Raw genomic sequence first — 19,481 nt, 5'->3', positions numbered from 1 at the left:
GAAAGACTGGTGTGGTTTTGCTGAGCTTTGTATGTCCTGCTGAATTCTTTTAAAGGGGAAGGGAGAAATCTCCTTCCTTCCTAGTTTTTGTTATCAATAGCAAAAGTTGATCTACCTTTGTTCTCCACCTGCCATGTGTCCTCCTCCTTTTCCTTTACCTGGCTCTGGAGACCATTGTTGGCAACCAGCCATCAGTGTTTTCTTGGTGGTGGATTTCAAACACACTGAATTAAGCAGAACAAATATTATTGCTCCTTAGCCAGCTTACTTCTTAGTCATTAATTGCTATGGCCATTGTGCCATTCTGTATTCCCTCCCCGCAAAACAGCTAGATAGATGCTTGTTCATATTGCTGATACGTTGTTAAAAAGATGAGTGTTTGCCTCCTGCTTCCTTTTGTAAAATGCCATGCTTAGGTGTGTAATACCAGCACTAAAGTACATTTATAGCTTTAAACTATTTGGTCTTTTAGAAAAATACAGTTTTCATTGACGCAGGAGGAAAAAAAAGTGAGTTTCATAGAAACAGTGAAGCTTCTAAGAACCTTATGTCTAATTTGTAGACGTCTGTGGCTGTATTTACTATTGTGTTAAGCAGTGTTTTAACAAGCCTGGAAAATGTTGCTGGAAGTAAAGGAATGCATGGACTCTGTCATAATGGAAAGATCAAAAGGATTAAGAGTGGAGCACTTGATTTTCAAGTGTTAACTAAATCACTACATAGAGAGTTCTGGGATGCACAACTTGAGAAACACTTTTTGAAGGTCATGATTTCAACTCACCTTATCAAGGCTATAGAGTGAGTCAGTTTAAGGCTCGAGTGGAATAACTTAAGTCTGACTTAAAAGTGGGATGATAAACTGAGAAAGGAATATCCTGAACAACTGAAAGGTACTAAACGTTGAATTCTTTAAAGTTATGGAGTAAATTTTCTCTGGAAAAATTAAATTGGTGCTTAAATCTGCCACTTCTGCAGTGTCAGGTTATTCAAGATTGAAAGCACATTCATACAAAAATGGTAGTATCAATGTAAGAAAAGTAGAAAAAGAGAGACAGGGACAGGACGGTATCTCTGTAATCCTCTTACTTTCCTTGTTCTGCCTCTCTCTCCCATTCCCTCCCATTTGAATATCAACAAACTGCTTATGGTAATGAGATTTTTGGAGAATGATTACATTTTACTTTTCTTCACAACTAATCTTCTTCAGAACAATGCCACCTAAATCAAAGCTGATAGCTACTGATTTACTTGCATTAAGGCTTTCTTTAGGCTTTTTTCTTTTTAGGCTTTTATCCATAATCAGAAGAAAACTCAATTTTGTTAAAGGAAGTTGAGTGATTCTAAATTTTACATCAGTTCCTCACTGTATCTCAGGCAGACGTTTACATGAGTGGGAATCAAGGGCAGAATTCTGAAGTAGAGTGCTTTGCAACTTTTTCTCCTCCTCTGATCACACTTGTTCAAATTCTGCTTTCGTTGTTTTGGATGCAGCATGAATCACCCCTGATTTCCGACTGGCTGTCAGACAGTCAGGCTACTTACACTACTGCAAAAAACTTGGTGGTGCAGAAAAGGTGAGCAGATCTCTCCGAGATGCCCGAATTCAAAGAGTCAAGCTGCTAGCAGATAAAACTCCTGCTCTAGAGTATTTGCTGTCCCAGATTCTGCCAGTGCTGCATCAGATTTCTGCTGAGAAACGGAATTCTGACTAGTCTTTTTTTGTGGGGTTTAAGTTTTGTGATTGTGTGTGTTTTTCACTGTCCTAACTGCATAGAATCGTAGAATAGTTTGAGTTGGAAAGGAACTCAAAGATGCCCCAGTTCTATCCCCTTGCCATGGGCAGGGACACCTCCCACTGATCAGCCTCCCAAGGCCCATCCAACCTGGCCTGGAACACCTCCAGGGATGGGGCAGCCACAACTTCCCTGGCAACCTGTTCCAGTGTCTCATCACTCTCATAGTGAAGAAATTCTTCCTTATTTCTAGTCTAAATCTGCCCCTCTCCGGTTTATACCCGTTCCCCCTCGTCCCATCACTTCAAGCCTTCATAAACAGTTCATCCCCAGCTTTCCTGTAGGCCCACTTCAGGTACCAGAAGGTCGCTCTAAGGTCTCCTCAGAGCCTTCTCTTCTCCAGGCTGAACAACCCCAACTCTCTCAGGCTGTTGAAAATAAAATCTAAAACAAAATCCTGCGCAGGTCTGTGTTTTTGCTGTGTGATGGTAGCATGAGAGGTCCGTGTGTCCATATTCAAATCTAACACCACAGTAGCTATGGTTTCTGTGATAATTTGAATTTGTTGTGCACCCTACAGTGAAGCTGTTCTTTGCCACAGCAAAGATGAGAGACCGAGATAGGGAGGTAAAGGGGAAAAAAAAATGAGTAATTAAGTATATGTATTCTCTGAAAGAGTTCTCCCTGTCAAGGTGATGGGAAAAATTTGTGCACGTATCTGCTGGGGTCAAACAGCAAAGGTGACTTGTGTTCGTAAATGGTTAATTGTGACTTAAAAATACCCATATTGTCAGGAACTGCAGGACAAATGTCATTGGGACTTCTTGTTTTTTTAATACACCTTAAGAAATTAAACAAAGCAAATGCTTTTGGTGGCGCCCTCAGGAAAAGTCTAGTCACTTCCTGAACAGTAATCTGCCTGGGAGCAGCAGATAGATTCTCATTGTTTGCCATTTCCAGTTTCCAGTAATGGGAACGATTACTTGATCTAGCCAGTCTGTGTTGAAGATCTGGGAAAACTTACGAATTTTAATGGCAAAATTTTATGTATTTCCATAAAACAACAATAGTAAAAAACATAACCTGGTTTTGGTACCTGGAGGCATCACCTCCGATGATGAATATTGTTTTATTTTGGAATTAAGTGTCTGTTCTTCAGGAACGAGATGTATCTTGCTCTTCTGGTGATTTTCTTGCAGTGTAAGTTTAATAACTAAATATCTGTGTGGGTGCAGGTGTTTACGGTTTGTTTGGGTTTTATTGGGGCTTTTTACTGTTTCCCATTACTGTTTCTCAATCTCCAAGCTTTGAAAATAACATTTCTTTTCATTTTTTCCAGGTTCAGAACTTTACGCTCACGAGAGAGGTAGGTAATAATAGGGTTTAAGTGAGAGATGTGCTGCTCATACCTTAATAAATGTTTTAATGTAATGTTTCCTAGACTAATTTGCTTTACTGAGGCATAAAAGAGAAGAGATGGGAGAGGAAATTTGATTACTAGCATTTTTTTGTTTGTTTTTAAAATAATCCTCTCATTCCCACAAGTAAGGACATAGGATAAAATTATAGAATATAAGTTATGGGCACTCTCTCTTGCTCTTTTTCTTACAAAAGAAAATATCATGTGTGAGCAGAGTGCAGAACTTACGTTCTGAAAGGACTGCATTTACTTTATGTTATCTCGCTGACTTCCAGCACGTACACTCTGCATGCTTCCTTTTTTCCATCACTAGAAACAGTTGCTTCTTGTTGTCGTGTAGGCTATTCGCATGCAAAAAAAAACCCCAACAAACAGTTTTTGCGTTGGTTTTATTCCCAAAACTCTCTCTAGCAAGGAAAATGAGAAATAGCTGGTAAGCCTACATGGCAAAGGACTTCTTAGATGCAGGAAAGTTTTCCTCTTCTAGCAGCAAATTTCTAATACAAATCCTGGGGAAAATGGGCATACCCAAAAGCTGTAATTCTAAAGGAAGGGAAAGTGAATGAACTCATAAATCTTTCTCTATACTTGTTCATCTAGCTGTGTGAATAAAAGTATTAATTACAGCAGGATTCTAAGAATGATAAAATTTTAAGTTACAAATTATTTATCACTGCTGTGGTTGTAAACACAGAAGCTCTGTATACAGATTAATGCTGTTATATGCTTTATTAAAGTGCAAATTTTGCTGTCTGGGTTTTTTAAAAACAGGAATATTGTATTCAGTATATTTTTTCAAGGGCTAGCATATCTAAATTCTAAATTAATTGAAGGCATTGCTTCTGCATATCATTCTGCGTTTGAATTACTCAGTGTGTGATTGCTAAGGACTCAAAAGTACGATTGCTGGACTGCCAACGATGTCAAGTTAGGCATGAATATGTTTGCTTGCAGGACTTGAACTCAAATATCTTCTCAGGCTCTAGTTGTCTTAAACTAGAAATTTGAGATTTAATATTATCCCAGACTTGCGAATTATATGTTTAAGGTGGAATTTGCTGAATGACATAACCTTAACCTTGCTTGTGGTTAAAAGGTACTGGGATAAGTCAAGGGATTTCTGCTAATTGCCTAGGGATGAGTTGGATTGGGGTTTAATACAACTCTAAGCAGGGTTTTACTGTCATTTTTCAGTTTATTTAGACAAGTATAAACACAAAGATATTTTCACCTCTCCTGATACTTGGAGTTGAGCATGAGAAATAAGGAAAACAATGAAGCAGCTGCAAACATATTCCAGTGTCCTCTGTGTCTTCTAGGGAATTTAATAGATTTGGCCATGAACATTGCCAGTTCAGTGGTTCTTTCAGTACCCACAGGCACAGACTGAGCAGATGGACAGTGTGTGCTGTGACAATCAGCAGTTGCCTCTAGTGTATCTGTGCGGTGGAAGGTAAAGCTGCTGCTGCTGTCAACATCTGTGTGGTTTGACCACAAGAACTGTGACACCTGCTACTAGGGCGCAACGAATTAATTGTTGTGATTAGCATGTACCAGCTTGAGATAAGGGTATTATGTTGGACTAATTGAAAATAAATATGACTTTATTTATTTTTTTCCCATCAAGTTTTCACTTTCAACACAGTTGAAATCAAGGTTCAGCCATCTGCCAAAGTAAAGAATGGAGCTCCTATGGCGATTGTCTGCCATGCTGATATTAGCAAAAGTACCGATTTCCAGCTGAAGCATAATTTTACAATTTTAAAGGATGGCAAGCTTGTATTCATGACTGTATCAGACAAAGGAGAAGCACGCTATGAAATATCTACAGCTAGATCTTCAGATACAGGAGACTATGAATGTACTGTGGAAGCAGGTGGAAAGACAAAGACTAGTAACTCCTCACATGTTTGGGTAACAGGTGAGTATTCCTTCAAACACAGCAGTTTTCTAAGATACAAAAAGAGAACAACCTTCCAGGGGAAGTAATAATAGTCAGTGCTAAACGGGATATCTCGCAAAGTGTGTTTAATCTATAGACATCACAGTACTTTGTAAGAGTTTAGTGCTAAATCCTCATATTAAGGCACAGAAAGGAAATTGCAGCCCCAACGCTACAGGGCAGATCAATGATAGGAATACAGTCTGTGCCCCCTGTGCCACCATCCCCTCTGTCCTGAGCCTCTGTTCCTTAGACTGGAGAGACTATTATTTGTGAAATCTTGTGGCTATAGATCATAAACATGATGGGGGGGTCAGGCGGATTACTGGAAAACTGGAAATAACGTAGAGATTCTCTCTTTGCGACAGCCATTGCCGGAGCCGTTATCAACTGTGAACTGCTTTTATGGACACTGTTATATCAGTCTTGTTCTTTCATCTCTTGAAAATGGAGGTCACCTCCCTCTATGCTCTTTCTAGCCGTGTGTTCTTGACTGCAAGTGCCATTTTTCCCTTTGGAAAAGCAATTTAGTAAGAATTTATTCAGCATTAAATAGCTACGGGGTTGTACAGGGCCTATAATTTTTCATCAGGGGCCTGAACTTGTACAGAAGCTGTGATGCCATTGAATTTCTTCACTTGCTCATTACTGAGTGGCAATAGAAAACATCGAGGAGGGAGTGATCTTACCTTCAAAACAGCAAGTTTCATGCTTCACACATTGCAACAAGATTATATTACCTTGTTAAAGGACATTCTGTTCTTTTGAAGGTGCCTTGGCGTGCACCCACACACCAAAATAACTGTCCTCAAAAGCTCAATTCTTGCAAATTATTTGCATCTGTTCACTATCATAGATCACTACCATAGTGATCAGAGTGTGTTATTTCGGTGTTATGCGATGTTCTATTTCTCTTCTTGTTTTCTGTTCTAAGGAATGACAAAGCCAATCCTGACTGCTGAGAAAAAAGAAGTTTTGGAGGGTGAAGTTGTGAAATTACGTTGTGAGTTGCCAGAAGAAGTACCTCCTTTGTTTTTCTTTTTCCGGAAGATGAAGATGAATTCAACGCCTAAAGAAAAACATGTATTTGAACCACACAGAAATTTTTCTGTAGTGGAGTTTTCTGTTGAAGAGGGAGATAATATTTTACAATTTGATTGCTTTGGTAGGAGAATTGTAAAACTTGAATACGAAAACTCAGAACACAGCAACAAAACGCTTGTTACAGTCAGGGGTAAGTTGCCTAGCTTTTCTTTTTACATTTCTTTGCTTGCTACAGTTAACAAGTTGGGTCATAAGTTTATGTGTATTCTCTTGCAGAACCATTTATAAAGCCTACTCTGAGTGCCAGGCCCTCAAGTAATGTTACAGAAGGAGACAGAATGCAGTTTGAATGCTCAACTGTTGTAGCCCGACTGCGTGATATTGAGATCATACTCCAGAAAAACAAAACTATACTGAACAGTGTACGAGATGAGAAAGTTTTGAAATACACTGCGGTAGCTACTCTAGAGGACAGCGGTGAATACCTGTGTAAGGTGGAGCAAGGGAGAGCATCAAAAAGCACCAAACTGAATGTTTTTGTGTCAGGTAACACCTCTGCTCATCTTAGATTTTACTCAATGGATTAATGTTTAAATTTAAATTTGGCATAACTCATGATCCAGGCGTAACCTCCAGATCCAGGTGTAAATTCTCCCTAAGATAAAGGCTGTTTAGATTTCAGTTTCCGATTTCTGCCCATCAATACTTTCCAACTAAAAGAATACTTTCAAATAAGACATATGAGAAGTGGTTTCGAGTGAATGCTAAGTTTCTGTTGTCCCTAAAAATATTATTATATTAAAATAACTTGATTGGGGCTTTTTTTTCCTGATTGTAAACTTTCCGTACGTCCTTCATTCCATATACTTTGGTGGTCATGTTCTTTTAGGCTCACTTTAAATGAACGTGTTCTCCTTTTATCTTGCAGAGTTATTTCCCAAGCCAATATTGGTGGCTCCTATGAGTAACCTGGATGAAAATAAAGAGTTAACTCTGAGTTGCAGCATTAGTGGTTTTCGGAAAGCCAACTTCTCTATTTTGCGGAAAAATTCAAATGGAGACGTCTGGTTAAAGAATTCCAGAAACTTAACAATGAGAGTTAATGTGAATGATACTGGATCCTATAGCTGTAAAGCTGAAGTAAGAGGAATAGTCAAGGAGAGCAAACCTGTAAGGATAAACGTTTATGGTGAGTTGATACAGAGGCTTAGAAGCCAACGGGGAGAAGAATGGGGGCCACCTCCATCTATGCTATTAAAAGATGCGTATACTTTATTATCTGGGTTTTTGTTTTGTTCATCACCCCCTGCTTCCATTCTGTCGATGAGGACGAGCTTCCCAGTATAGGCTGCGCACACAAACTAGCTAAATATTGCATATTTGTATGTTTTCTATAAAATAATATTGTATCTGTCGGCCTTACCCAGTGTAATTTGCAACATTTTTTTTCTTTTCTTCCCCTTATAGCTCCAGTCTCCAAGCCAACTCTTTCTGTTGTCAGTGGTTTGCCAGAGGTGGTGTTAGGCAAGTCTCTACGGTTGATCTGTCATTCGGTAACGGGAACACCACCAATAACATTCACATTCTACAAAGGAAATGAAGTTAAGAAAACAGTAATTAATGACACATATGCTACATTCTTGGATGAAAACATTAGGGAAAATGACAAAAGAGGATACAAATGCGATGCTAGAAACAATCACTCCAGTGGTATGAAGACTAGCAGTATTCTAAACATCACAGTGATAGGTAAGTCTGTTTAATTCTTCTTTTTGTCTGATGTCATATTTTGATTTTTGAAACTGTAGTAGCAAAATGGATGTGACGTGTTTACAATTTTTTTTCTCATTTAAATTAAAAATAGTTGGAGATCTATGTCACTAAAGTAAAAATCCAGATAGTAATCTGAATCAAGTGAACTACGATTGAGTTTATTTTAATGTTAAAAGTGGATCTGATGTGAAAATTTATAGAAGCTTTTTTTTTTTTATTTTAAAAATTTCAGGGCCAGATCCATTTACTTCATGTTTCATTTTCATAGGACTGGATTAAATGTATACATAATGATATTGGAGTTAGCGTGTTATTTTACTCACTAAAATAATTGAGCTAGCTCTATTCCTGTTAAAAGATGTAGATTTGCACTTTTAATAATCCCTCTAAACACCTCTGATATTAGTGGCAGTTTTCAGAGGTACTGAGCGTATGTTCAACACCAGGAGCTACAATTACTGAGTAGCTCTGAAAGTCAGTCTGTTATTACTCCTTATTAGCAACTAGGAGTTACTGTATGAGAGCAGAGACTCTGATCTACAAATAGGTGTGAAGTAGAAAGGGAAAATTCCTCTGCCCGTGAGGGAAGTTGCTAATCGAAGCTTCAAAAAGATGAAGTGCAAATCCACAGAAGAAATCGTGCGTCTGATATTCGCTGCGAGTACTCTAAGAAGGGCAGTGCAAGTGAAAAAGCTGTGATTTCCAAATGTGCTGGTGGCAGATATGAAGAAACCGAGGCAAATAATAATTCCATAGTAGGCAATGTGAGACTGGTGTCAGGACTGATAACTCTTAAAACACATGTGTGTGGTTTTCCCTGTCATTATGTGTCTAAGGGAGCATCCTGTCTTGGTAGAATTTTTTAACCAGTATACCCCGTTTCTGTAGATTTGTTTGATGCGCTTGGAGCAGATGGTAGTGAGGTTTCGTGTGACAGTCCCGGGGTGAGTTCCTAGTGCTTCAAAGGTTTGGCTCAGGAAACTTCTGTCACTGATTTAGATGTGTTCTGTCCCCATCACGGGCAGTTCCCTGTGTGCCCAGAGAACGAACTTGTTAACAATAGGTTTTGTTATAGGCTTTAAGGAAGTTTCTTGGATATCCTGTACCCAAGATACGGATTACACCTTGAATTTAATTTGAAAATCTAAGATAAATAATTGTAGAGAACAGAGCAGCTGTTTGAGGAGACATACTGAGCTTTCTGCAGTAGATGAAGATCCCTAACAGTTGCAGGCCTCTCGTTGACAGATACTGTCTTGTTGGGGTTCATCTTAAATAGTGAAAGAGGTAAGCAGAAACAACGGTCTCCTACCCAAGTGGAAATAAAGCATTGATTGTGGCTGCTGCTCCTGGAGGACATGAGAATATTCTTATTCTACAAAAGGAACCAATTAATTTTAGATATGGACCTATTATTATAATATAATAATGTGCCTGTATAATATCTTCAAAATACTTGCCTGCTCAGCAGCATCACCTTGGTTCAGAAGTGGTCAGTTTGTCAGTCTGATGTTGTCGAAAACCTTGACTATTTTGGTAGTGGTTTGATGATACGTAGTGATAGATAAGTAAAGCTGTGTATCCTGTGCATGCTGTTGGCATTTGTACTGATGTCACTTGACCGGATAGTAACCACACACAGCTATTGGAAAAAAGTAGTTCTTTGGGACCACAAGTAAGGGAGTTGGTGGCGGTGGTTCCAATTGTAGAGCCAGGCTGACTGACTTTTGTGGAATGGATAGAGTTTCCTTCTGTGTCTCATTGGTTTCTTTACAGTGCCCTCTCTATTTCTGGGTGTATAAAAACATTTACTAGAGGATGCTGTCTGACAGAGACTGTTCAGAAAGATTAATACTGTGCATTCAGTCTCTGTTTAACTAAGCATTAAAGCAACTATTTCTACAATATGATATTTTATCATGAAGGTTATTTCTAATAGTGCTAATGTTTGTTTTCTTTATGTCTTCCTCTGTAGTACCCATCAAAAATGCCAGCTTGGGCAGCGTTCCTAATGGTGAAGTGGAAGATGGCAGTGATATTGCTTTTCTCTGCACTGTGAATGAAGGATCTTGGCCAATCCACTTCAAGTTTTTTAGAAAAACTGATCATGAAGTTCTGCTATATGAAAGAAGTGAAAATGCAGACAGAATGCTGTGGCGCAAGAAAGGAATGAGCAAGCAGGACGTGGGGTCATATTACTGTGTGGCTTCTAATCGAGCTAAGATGGATGTGAAAAGCCATCCAATAACCATCAGTGGTAAGCTAACTTTTATGAGAAATAAGCTGCATGCTATGTCATCATGACAAGTGAGGTCATTTTCTCTGGGATGTTACTAAGTGTAACTCCCTTACTTGTTTTTTTTCCACCATTGTCAGAAATTAAACAGAGAGAACTATTTATAAGCAGAGGTTGTCTAACTTAACACAGGAAAGTTTAAGGGATGCTCAAAAGGAGCCAGGTGGAAGCTAAATGCAACCCATTGTTGTACTGAGCTTTTGGTCACAAAGGAAAGACTCGCTAGTCAGCTCTGCAAGCAAGTCTCCTTTAAGTTCTTCCCTAGTGTGTAAGAAGTCCAGTTTATAGTAAAATGAAGAGAACTGCAGAAGCTGGTAATGATGACCTGTCACTGTACGTACCCTCTTGAACATATCTTTCTTCTTTCCAGTCATCTTAGCAACTTGGCAGAAAGGAGTCATTGCTGCATTTGTCCTACTACCTATTGCAGGAGCAGTAACTCTCACTTCTTGGTGGTTTTTGTATAAGAAGAAAAAGGGTAATGAATTATTCCCTTCTATTTGTTTGGGGACCAATGTATTACAATTGCATTTCTTTCAGGAAGAAAGGCTTGTGGGGTGAGGCTTCAGGAGATAACTAAATACAATTTAAAACAACTAAAAATCTGCTCAAAGGTACCAGGTGGCCCAAATTAAGCTGCAAGCGTGCTGAAGCTTTCCAAGTATATTGGGCAGAATGTGAGCTTCCAACTAATGGTGTTGGGAAGGCAATTCTGAAGCAAAGGTTATTGGACACAGGCCAGAATTGCACTGTTCTGATGTAGTCCTAAGTCTGAAATTCAGTCCTGTGCAATGTAGAGACAGACAAAACCTGAGGAGTTTTTTGATCCCTTATAGAGCTGTGACAATTTGATTTGAGGTCCCAGCTCAGGTGTAATTGAGGGACTGTAATGCAATTTGACTTAGGGATTTATTTGTCTTTTATCATTAATGTATTCTTTCAGATCTTGCTCTTTCAGAAAATAAGTAAATCTGTTTTATCCTGTGCTACGCATTACATTGCAAAATATTTGGGAAAATTTAGAGTATCTGGATACCCCAGGCTGCTTACGATTGACCAAACTAAAGTCTGTAGTTTGGGATCTTAGGTTCTCTGTGAAAGAGACATTTAAGAGACCTGGATGACAAACAGGATATAAGACACTAGGCAGTAATTTTGTGATAGCCAAGAGAAATTATTCTGACTTGGGTCGATAAACACTATATTTTTGTTTTCATTTTTTACTGTAAAATTCTTTTTCTTGTGCAATCTATTAATAGATGCTTTTCCTTTTCTCTGTCAAGCTAAAGGACCGTCCATGGAGATGTCTGGGTAAGATGGCTTGTTTTATAATAATGGTGAAGTATTTCTGTGTAAAGGGCTGAGGGCCTTCCAGTGTGTGAATTCAATTCATTATGGCACACACCTGCAGACAATAGAAGGCTGTTCTTCACGTACCACCTGCTAACACAACAACAGGATAAGGAAATACTCTAAAAATAGGAAAAGAAGGCCCAGCTAAGAGTACTACAAGAATGTCAGCCTTGCATTTGAATGCATTTAGATATGGAATTAAAACTACAGAGGTCTTAAAGAAGAGTAATGAGAGAGGGAGCATTTTCTACTTTCAAGTTTGTGCTCTTAAAGACAAAGGCAAAATTTTCTTTATCTTTGATAGATAAGCATGTGTGGTAGTCAGCACAGACAGTGACTGGTGTTTGTATATCATCTTGTTGTTTTTATTGACTGGTTTAGGATAATTACATCAACTTTTATTGGTTTGCTTTTCAGTTCTGCCTTGGCTACAAACTCGACAAGTGAAAAACTGACAAGACAGCACAATGATGGAGACTATTATTCAGGTAGGACATTTGGCTGTAAGGTTATTAGTGAGTTGGCTTAATTAAACAGTTGTTTAAAGTTTTGGACTGACATGGTTGTTGTTTGGATAGGGCCCAGTGTTTTGGGAATACAGAGGAATACCAATAACATTCCCCCACTTATCTTCTATCATTTTGTCTTTGTACAGTTTTTTCATGAGCATGTCTGATAGGAAGATTAGTTTCTAAGTCTGCTCTGACGCTTCTACCAGGCGATCAGTTAACAATATACAGATAGAGAGATCACGGTAAAATAAAACTACTTTCTGGGCTTTGACAGTTTTGAGACAGCTGCAAGGAAACTATTTCGGAGAGCAAATATGAATTGTGGCACATGGCCCTGTGATGTGGGCGCAGTACAGGGATGTTAATTTACCGTGACTGGGCATCCCAGGATCTCAATGCACGTCACAAAGATAGGTGGACATGTTGCTTAGAGCACCTGCTATAAACAAATACCTTGGGTATTTCTTAGCTGATCATTTAAAAAGTCACATTCTTCCCATCTGTATTATATGAAAGTCTTAGTTGTGAATCTAAAGGTAGAATTTCTCATATGTAAATAAACATAATGGCGATAGGTATTTGATTGGCTATAATAAATATTTTGTCAGCTCAACTTTTGCTTTAATATTTTAGGATCAGGTTACATTGAAGATAGTGAAAATCACATGAAACCAACAGATGAGAGCAAAGGTAATTTCATACTTAAACAACAGATTTTAAAGTTATTTTATAATTGACAGTTTTCCAATAGCAGCAATCAGGGTTTGCTAAGTCCAGTCCTTTCCTTATTCTCTTTGATAGTGGGGAAGACTCTTCTGCTGAGCTTAGTTCTTTTTCCTTATGTGCAAAATGGCAATGATAGGACCCATTTACCGACTGCATTATGAAGTGTAATTAGTTGTGCTGGATTCCAGGCCATCTAATGAATGGTGGCATAAAAATACAACTTAGACTCAACATTTTAAGTTCTAGACAACAAATATTCAGATTTTTGTTTTGGAGAACTTTTTCTACAGACTTCTGCTGCTTTTACTTCTCTGTCCTTTCTTCATTCTTGTCTTTTTCTATTGTATTTTACCTGTTTCAGATTAAATAGGCTCTGCTCTGATGATCTGCATGTGTGCCAGAAGCAAATCGGGCAGCTTCATTAAAACCAGCTGGGCTATTGCAGGTCTCTCTACCAGATGTGAAAAACAAATCTGTTATTCGTATACTTCTAAAAATAACAATCTCTCTTCTGCATTTGTGTGGCAACAGCTTTTACTTCAGCAAGCAAAAGGAAGGAGCTTATAGTTGGTGCATGGTATTTATTCCATTGTGGCCTGAATAAGTCAAATTAGAACTAGAGAGACATTCTCAAGCAAAACATAGAGACAGCAGAACCATGGGAACATAAAGCTGTATTGATCACTCACAATTGCTGCTGTCGTAGGAAGCGTGTCGTTTAAACTTTGTTAGTAACCAATATGTCACCTTAAACACTGGTTTTGTTTTGTTCAGCCTTTTGTTTTTCCCTTCTCTCACCAATAATGTCGGAAAGCTTCTGCAAAACTTTGCTGGTCTAATGATTCAATCTTTCTCCACTTTATGTTCTAAAAAATCCACAAGCAGTTCTGCAGGATTCTGCTCTGGGTGGCTGTTGTGGTTCCTTCCAGCTTTTCCCAAAAACCATCTCCACCCTTAGGAGAAGACAGAGTAGAAAGCTACAGCTGTTTCTTGTGTCTGTTGTGTCCAGGTAGCCAATACTTGTCAGCCAGTAGTCTTAGTAAATCTAGTGTCTAATCGTTGTCAGGCTTTCTGCGGGCTGGTGGCAGAGAGGCCGTTTGAGGAGGAAGGTGGGCTGGTGTTGATGTTCTATGGGCAACTATAAGAGAAAAGTGCTTAAAATTGCTTATTAGCAAAGCAGAATTTGAGAGTGTGAGAGCTGATAACAGAGGCCGTGAAAGACTTAAGGAAGGCTTTAAATGTGAGGAAAGCAGAGAATGGGAAGTGTCCTGCCATAGCAGCCACAGAAAAGGAGGAAAAAATAAAGGTAGGGAGAGAAATACAAGAGAGAGGAGCGGCAGCTGAGGCAGGAATATAGGAGAAGGTCATATAATTCCTTGCTCCACTTTTGAAGATGTTGAATTGAAACTCTCAGTTTTAGACACAATTTGCTCATCCCGCAGTTTCAGAAATCTGGCTTGAGCTGTTCTACTGCCTTTCAGATCGGGATGACCCTTCCGAATGGGTTGACCTTACAACTCTTAGCAGAATAACTCATGTCTGCTGTACGTAGGGCCTGATCCTGCACCTATCAAAGTCAACAAGGACTTGTCCATTAATTTCAATGGCAGCAGGATCAGATCCACAGCTTAAATGAAGCGTGCAGTCCTACAAAGAAACATCTTCTTGGTATTTTTGGGGCAGGACCTGACCTTGAGAGCGCAGATGTGGAGTACACTGAAGTTGAAGTATCAACGCTTGATCCTCACAGAGGTAATAACCTGTCTGGCCTCTTCTGGTTCTGTTTTGGGAGCAGCTCTGGGCATGGTGTTACTCCCTGACTCTGGTTTGATATTAGCACCTGTGAATGTAAGAGCAGGTTGTGTTTTGTGTGCATGATGGATTCATGCCAGTAGCGCTCCTCGATGATGCTGTGGCAACCGTGCTGTTCATCGCAGCCCTTCTTCCTCTGGGAACCTCTTGTCCACTTGGCCTTCCCACCCCTGTGAGGTCTGGGCAGGGCAGGGCTCCCAGCTGGAGCTGTGGCTCTGAGCAGAAGGCAACCTGCTGTGAATCTTCATGTTATAGGGTCCAAATTCACCGAGGTTAGCCACAGGGTAGGATAACGGGGAGAACAGAAAGCAGTGGAATTTCCTGCTTTGTAAAGGAACTGGTTGAAGGGTCAAAGCTGTGATTCATGTCTTATAGAGAAGGAAGAGAGAGAGACCAGAGTAGATTTAGTCACTCAGTCTGGGAAGGCCTGGAGACCATCCTGGATTTTGTGGCACGTTAAACAGACAACTGAGAATACTGATGCCCAGATAGCTTTGGCCTCCTGCCTGTAGTTCTATGGTGACAGTAACTAGAACTCATTGCCTGAGGCTAAGGTCTGTCTCTGTAACCTTGAAGGCGAAATATCCACTGAAATTTATTCTCAGGACCCAAATGCACACTTCAGTCATTCTGTGTCATCTGAAGAACTGATATCATTATGACCTTGTGTTGAAAGCTGTTAAATCTTTCAGAAATATACAAAAGGTTTCAAGTAGTTAAGAGCGAATAAAAACCATGAGAGATGTTTATGTTACACTCTAGCTTCTTTGCTTTAGCTGAATGAGAAGCAGACTGAGGAAGAAATGGATATATTTACTTTTTCCTGACAGGAAGGATCACTCACTCATTTCAGAGACCAAAGACATTTTGTTTAGTTAGTGATACAGATGTTTGGGCAGAAGTGCTCTTTCTTCAAGCACGGCAGCAAAGCTCTACTGGAACAGCCAGTCCTCCTATTCTTTCTCTGTTTTCACTTGCTGATATTATTCATCAGAGTTTTCCATGTGTTCTAACCATGCTACATACCCACCTCTGCTAAATTCTGCACTGAGATACCGTAGTTGTTGTGTTCTTTTTAAGAAAAAGCTTAACACTTAATTGTTCCAACTGTTTCTGAGCGTGCACTACACAATACAATGCTGTAGGATGGTAAAATATGCCAGTGCATGATTATTTTAATTAAAAGCCCTATGGCATGCAAAATCAGCATCTCTAAAAATAGCCCATTCTTGATACATGCCACTCTTCCCCTTTAAAAAGACTGAGTGATAAGATAGTATCTATACTACGTAGACTGAACCCCATTAAACTGCAAGATGCAAAACAATGTTTAAAAGATAGTGTGTAAATGAGGTCAGATTATTTTAACTGAATGCTGTCACATGTTACAGACTTACCTACGACATACAGAACATCAATTGATTCTGTAAGACTGAACTGTGCTTCAAGTCTATTGAGATGTGATAGTTAGCTAATCTGTTTCTTTTGTTGCAGCCAAGATACAAGTGAATGCTTAGCAAATGCATGCTTTGGTTACTTCAGTGGCAGCTGCACTGTGTTTAATGCATTAATCTTTCAGAGCATCTTGAGGATGCTGCTTAAATGGAACTTGTATGAAATCAGGTTCCGAGATTAATTCTTTCAGCTCTGTGCTGCCTGTCACAATGAGAAAGGGTGAGATTTACTCTTGAAAAAGAGAAGCAAAGCCATTTCTTTATATACGCTTGTAATAATCATGTACAGCCACAGAAATAATTCAGCCACAGGACTGCCACTGGTACTTCTGCCACATTGATGTTATGATACAAGTTTTGTTTCAATTTATAATGTTCTTTCATTGTCTGTCTGTGTGCTATGACCGGCCCATCTTAGGGAACAGACCTTTCAGGTTATCACCTAGCTCCAAATCCCTATCGCGTCTCTTTTGATTCCACGTATTTTCTGAATGAAGACGAAGTATGTCATGCTCACCTTTGCTCTGGGCACGCACGTCTCGTCCAGCAGGCTGCACTTAGAGTCTGATTCTTTGGACCTTTTGAGGAGCTTCAGATTTCTTTGATCTCTCAGGACTAAGTTCAGATTAATTTATCTTCCCAATCACTTGTTCCTCCTGCCAATGTGGTCAGTGTCAATACTAATGTTCATTTCAGGAACAAGAGAATCCCCTTTTGTGTGTTGTGAAAGACTGCTGCAATGAACGCTGCAGTAGCTAAGCTCTAACAGTAGCCTTTATGTCAGTTTTGGGAAATTGAAATAAATCAATGCCACCTCAAAACAGGTTTACATCATTGTAGAAGGATGTACATCTTGTCTTTGACAGTAAAGAGCTACTTGCATTTGAAAACAGTGGTTTCACCCTTTTTTCCCCGGCCACGTCTGCACTAGCTGGTCATTCCTGAAATACTTTTTAACCCAACACAATGGAGATCAGGCTAGTGCATCTAGAACTTTATATGTGCTATGCTTCTGTACGAGGAGTGAAAAAACAGGGTTCAATAGTGTTACTGATAGTAAGCGGTGAGCAAAGTTTCACTACTTTATTTTAAAACTCCCGTGTGGAAAGAACTTGATTCCTACTTTTGGAAGTAGGGGTGAAAATGCTAGATGAGTACAAGGTAGAGCTGGATCTCCACAGTCCAGCTTTTGATTGTGGTAGTCTTAGTGGAATGTTAATTTGGTATTTAAAGAGGTGGTAATTCTAAAGAGTGATTAAATTGAATACTAACAGAGATTACGTGCTTGACAAAAATACAGTGCTTATCTTTTCTAAAGCTTAGTTGTGCAAAAAGAAGGCAAGGTGATTTAGACCCTGTATTGTTAATCCAAGCAAAACCAAACACCAGTGCTAAAGTAAGATCAGGAAATATCTCTAAAGTGAGAAGGGAGAAACCTCTGATCTTGGCAGAGTAAGAACTTGCTCCTTCTTTTCCTTTTATAGCTGGTTAGTTATCTGCAGGGTGGCAACATTTTAAAGTTAGTGGGAACAAAATGTCAAATTATCCAAATAATTTCGCCTAGCACATTTTTTTTTCAGCACTTAGACGACTTTTGGAAGATTAACAAAGAAAATAGCATGGGCAGTGGCATTATATCACAATTTAATGAAATGGGCCTGGAATAAAAAAAGCAAGCAGGCTAAGGAAATGCCTCCCACCAAGTCCTTCCACAGAGTCAATAGGTTTGATTTAGTAGAGTAGATTTAGGACTGTAATCTGCTGAAAAAAAAAGTGTCCCAAACAAAATGAGCTACCTCTCATTAAAATTCTGGGACGATTACTTCTTCCTTTACTGGAAATGGAATTGATCATTTAAGCAATAGTCTATGAGCTTATGAAACGCGCTTCAAGACCTTCGGACTATTTTGCAAAGAAAGTTCATGCCAAAATTGCAAGTTTTAAAGTTGTGATTAGACAGTCAGTGAAGTGTAACCCCTACTGTCATTGAAAGTAATAGCAGTTTTGCAACTCTATTCTGATGTGGTAGATCTCAGTGGTTAAAGGACGCTTAACAGAATTAAATAATAAAAAAAAGAAATTAGCTTTGGGAAATGAGAACATGGTGCCAGAGACACTTACGTTCTCCAGAGCGCTGCAGGACAGTAACGGGCCTGAATCTGAGTCCGGCTGCAGATCAATGGGTCTGAATTCCTTAAATGTTGGGGGTTTTTTATAGCTAAAGTACAGGACTCTGTATCCAGAAATATGAATTTTCTTTCTAGTTTCTTGCAGAGAGAAAAAGAAATCTTGATTTTACTCCTACTAGCCAGAGCTGTGGTTACACTGACCGTAGAGAAACTGAGTTCTTGCTGTTTTCAGGCTTTAGACAAGACTCTGCCCCTTCCCTCCTGCAGTAGGTGCCTATAGTTTGGGATCAAAACTCTGCAAATAGGATTCCACAGATGTCAGACAGAAAAAAAAGGATTTTCACCTCATGCAATAATAGAGGCTTACAGAGGCTTATTTGTAAACCTAAGGGTCTGAAAAGTATGTGTCTAAGACTAACATCACTTTTGTATCTCAGCTGTGTCCTTGGAGGCGCAAATCTCTGTCTACTTTTCCTCTTTACTTTCTGTCTTTCCACAAGCTTCCTCAGCCTTTGCTCCTGCTGTATCCTGATCTCAGTGCACTAACGGAGGAGACTGCCACGCTGAGCAACCGAGAGGAGACCTTTCCCTCCCAGAGAGCACCTGAACAGAAGCTGTGCAGTGAGAAATATACAAATATTATTCTCCCAAGACATTTCACAAAGAACAGAATTAGATTATTTTTGTGCCCATAAGATTTAATCAGGCTGGTTGCCAAGAGGGCATGTAGTTACTCTTCCAAATGATAGATTTCCTCCGGTCTAGGATCCCTAAATCCTTAGAACAAATGGAAGAAGTCCTTCAAAGTGGTCCAGAGCAGATCTAGTGATGGGTTTCTCTGTAAAATCAAAGCAGTATCAATTTTAGTTGAGAATATTATTAGAATGTTAAATTCAGAAAGGGAAGCCTATATTCGTCATCATTTTTACATAGAGGGAGAGACGTCTCCTTCTCAGAACTCTACAGTCTGGATTCAGGGGAGGGGTTGTAGTTGCTTTTTCATACGGACTCCACAAGTTCATTGCTGCTTATGTAAGTACTTCCTCTGAAAGTAAAACAGTGTGTTCTGTTTGTTTAAGGAGCTTTTCATAGGGCAAACAAAAAAAAAAGAAAAGAAAAGAAATTGATTCTGTGCCAATGCATTTTCCAGCTCCTGTACAGAAGGGGACTGAAACAGTTTATAGTGAAATCAGAAAAGCTAATAATGGTAAGTAAGCTAGCGAAAAATTAAACACATAAAGGAAGCTTTTATGTACAGATTAGGGATAAATTTGTGATTGAATAGTT

The 19,481-nt window shown here is 39.2% G+C and overlaps 1 protein-coding gene across 5 annotated transcripts in view; it reads left to right on the top strand.

Annotated features, from left to right (window-relative positions):
• Positions 1-19,481, top strand: part of PECAM1 (platelet and endothelial cell adhesion molecule 1) — a 39,721-nt gene that overhangs the window by 7,117 nt on the left and 13,123 nt on the right. Inside the window, exons 1-14 of one of the 5 annotated variants that reach the window (XM_054083064.1) lie at positions 2,638-2,933; positions 3,073-3,099; positions 4,781-5,074; positions 6,030-6,329; positions 6,416-6,685; positions 7,068-7,328; positions 7,607-7,888; positions 9,888-10,169; positions 10,579-10,686; positions 11,492-11,519; positions 11,979-12,049; positions 12,707-12,763; positions 14,483-14,551; positions 19,345-19,401. In XM_054083064.1, coding sequence (XP_053939039.1) covers positions 2,900-2,933; positions 3,073-3,099; positions 4,781-5,074; positions 6,030-6,329; positions 6,416-6,685; positions 7,068-7,328; positions 7,607-7,888; positions 9,888-10,169; positions 10,579-10,686; positions 11,492-11,519; positions 11,979-12,049; positions 12,707-12,763; positions 14,483-14,551; positions 19,345-19,401 — 2,140 coding nt within the window. In that variant the 5' untranslated portion in view covers positions 2,638-2,899. Of the gene's footprint in view, positions 1-2,637; positions 2,934-3,072; positions 3,100-4,780; positions 5,075-6,029; positions 6,330-6,415; positions 6,686-7,067; positions 7,329-7,606; positions 7,889-9,887; positions 10,170-10,578; positions 10,687-11,491; positions 11,520-11,978; positions 12,050-12,706; positions 12,764-14,482; positions 14,552-19,344; positions 19,402-19,481 lie in introns of those variants that run through there. The other 4 variants (XM_054083068.1, XM_054083066.1, XM_054083065.1 and 1 more) reach the window with 4 other exon arrangements.

Source organism: Cuculus canorus, chromosome 18, assembly GCF_017976375.1.
Source record: "Cuculus canorus isolate bCucCan1 chromosome 18, bCucCan1.pri, whole genome shotgun sequence".
NCBI lineage: Eukaryota > Metazoa > Chordata > Aves > Cuculiformes > Cuculidae > Cuculus > Cuculus canorus.
The sequence above is the reverse complement of the archived record's forward strand: the minus strand, read 5'-3'. Positions and strand labels throughout refer to the sequence as shown.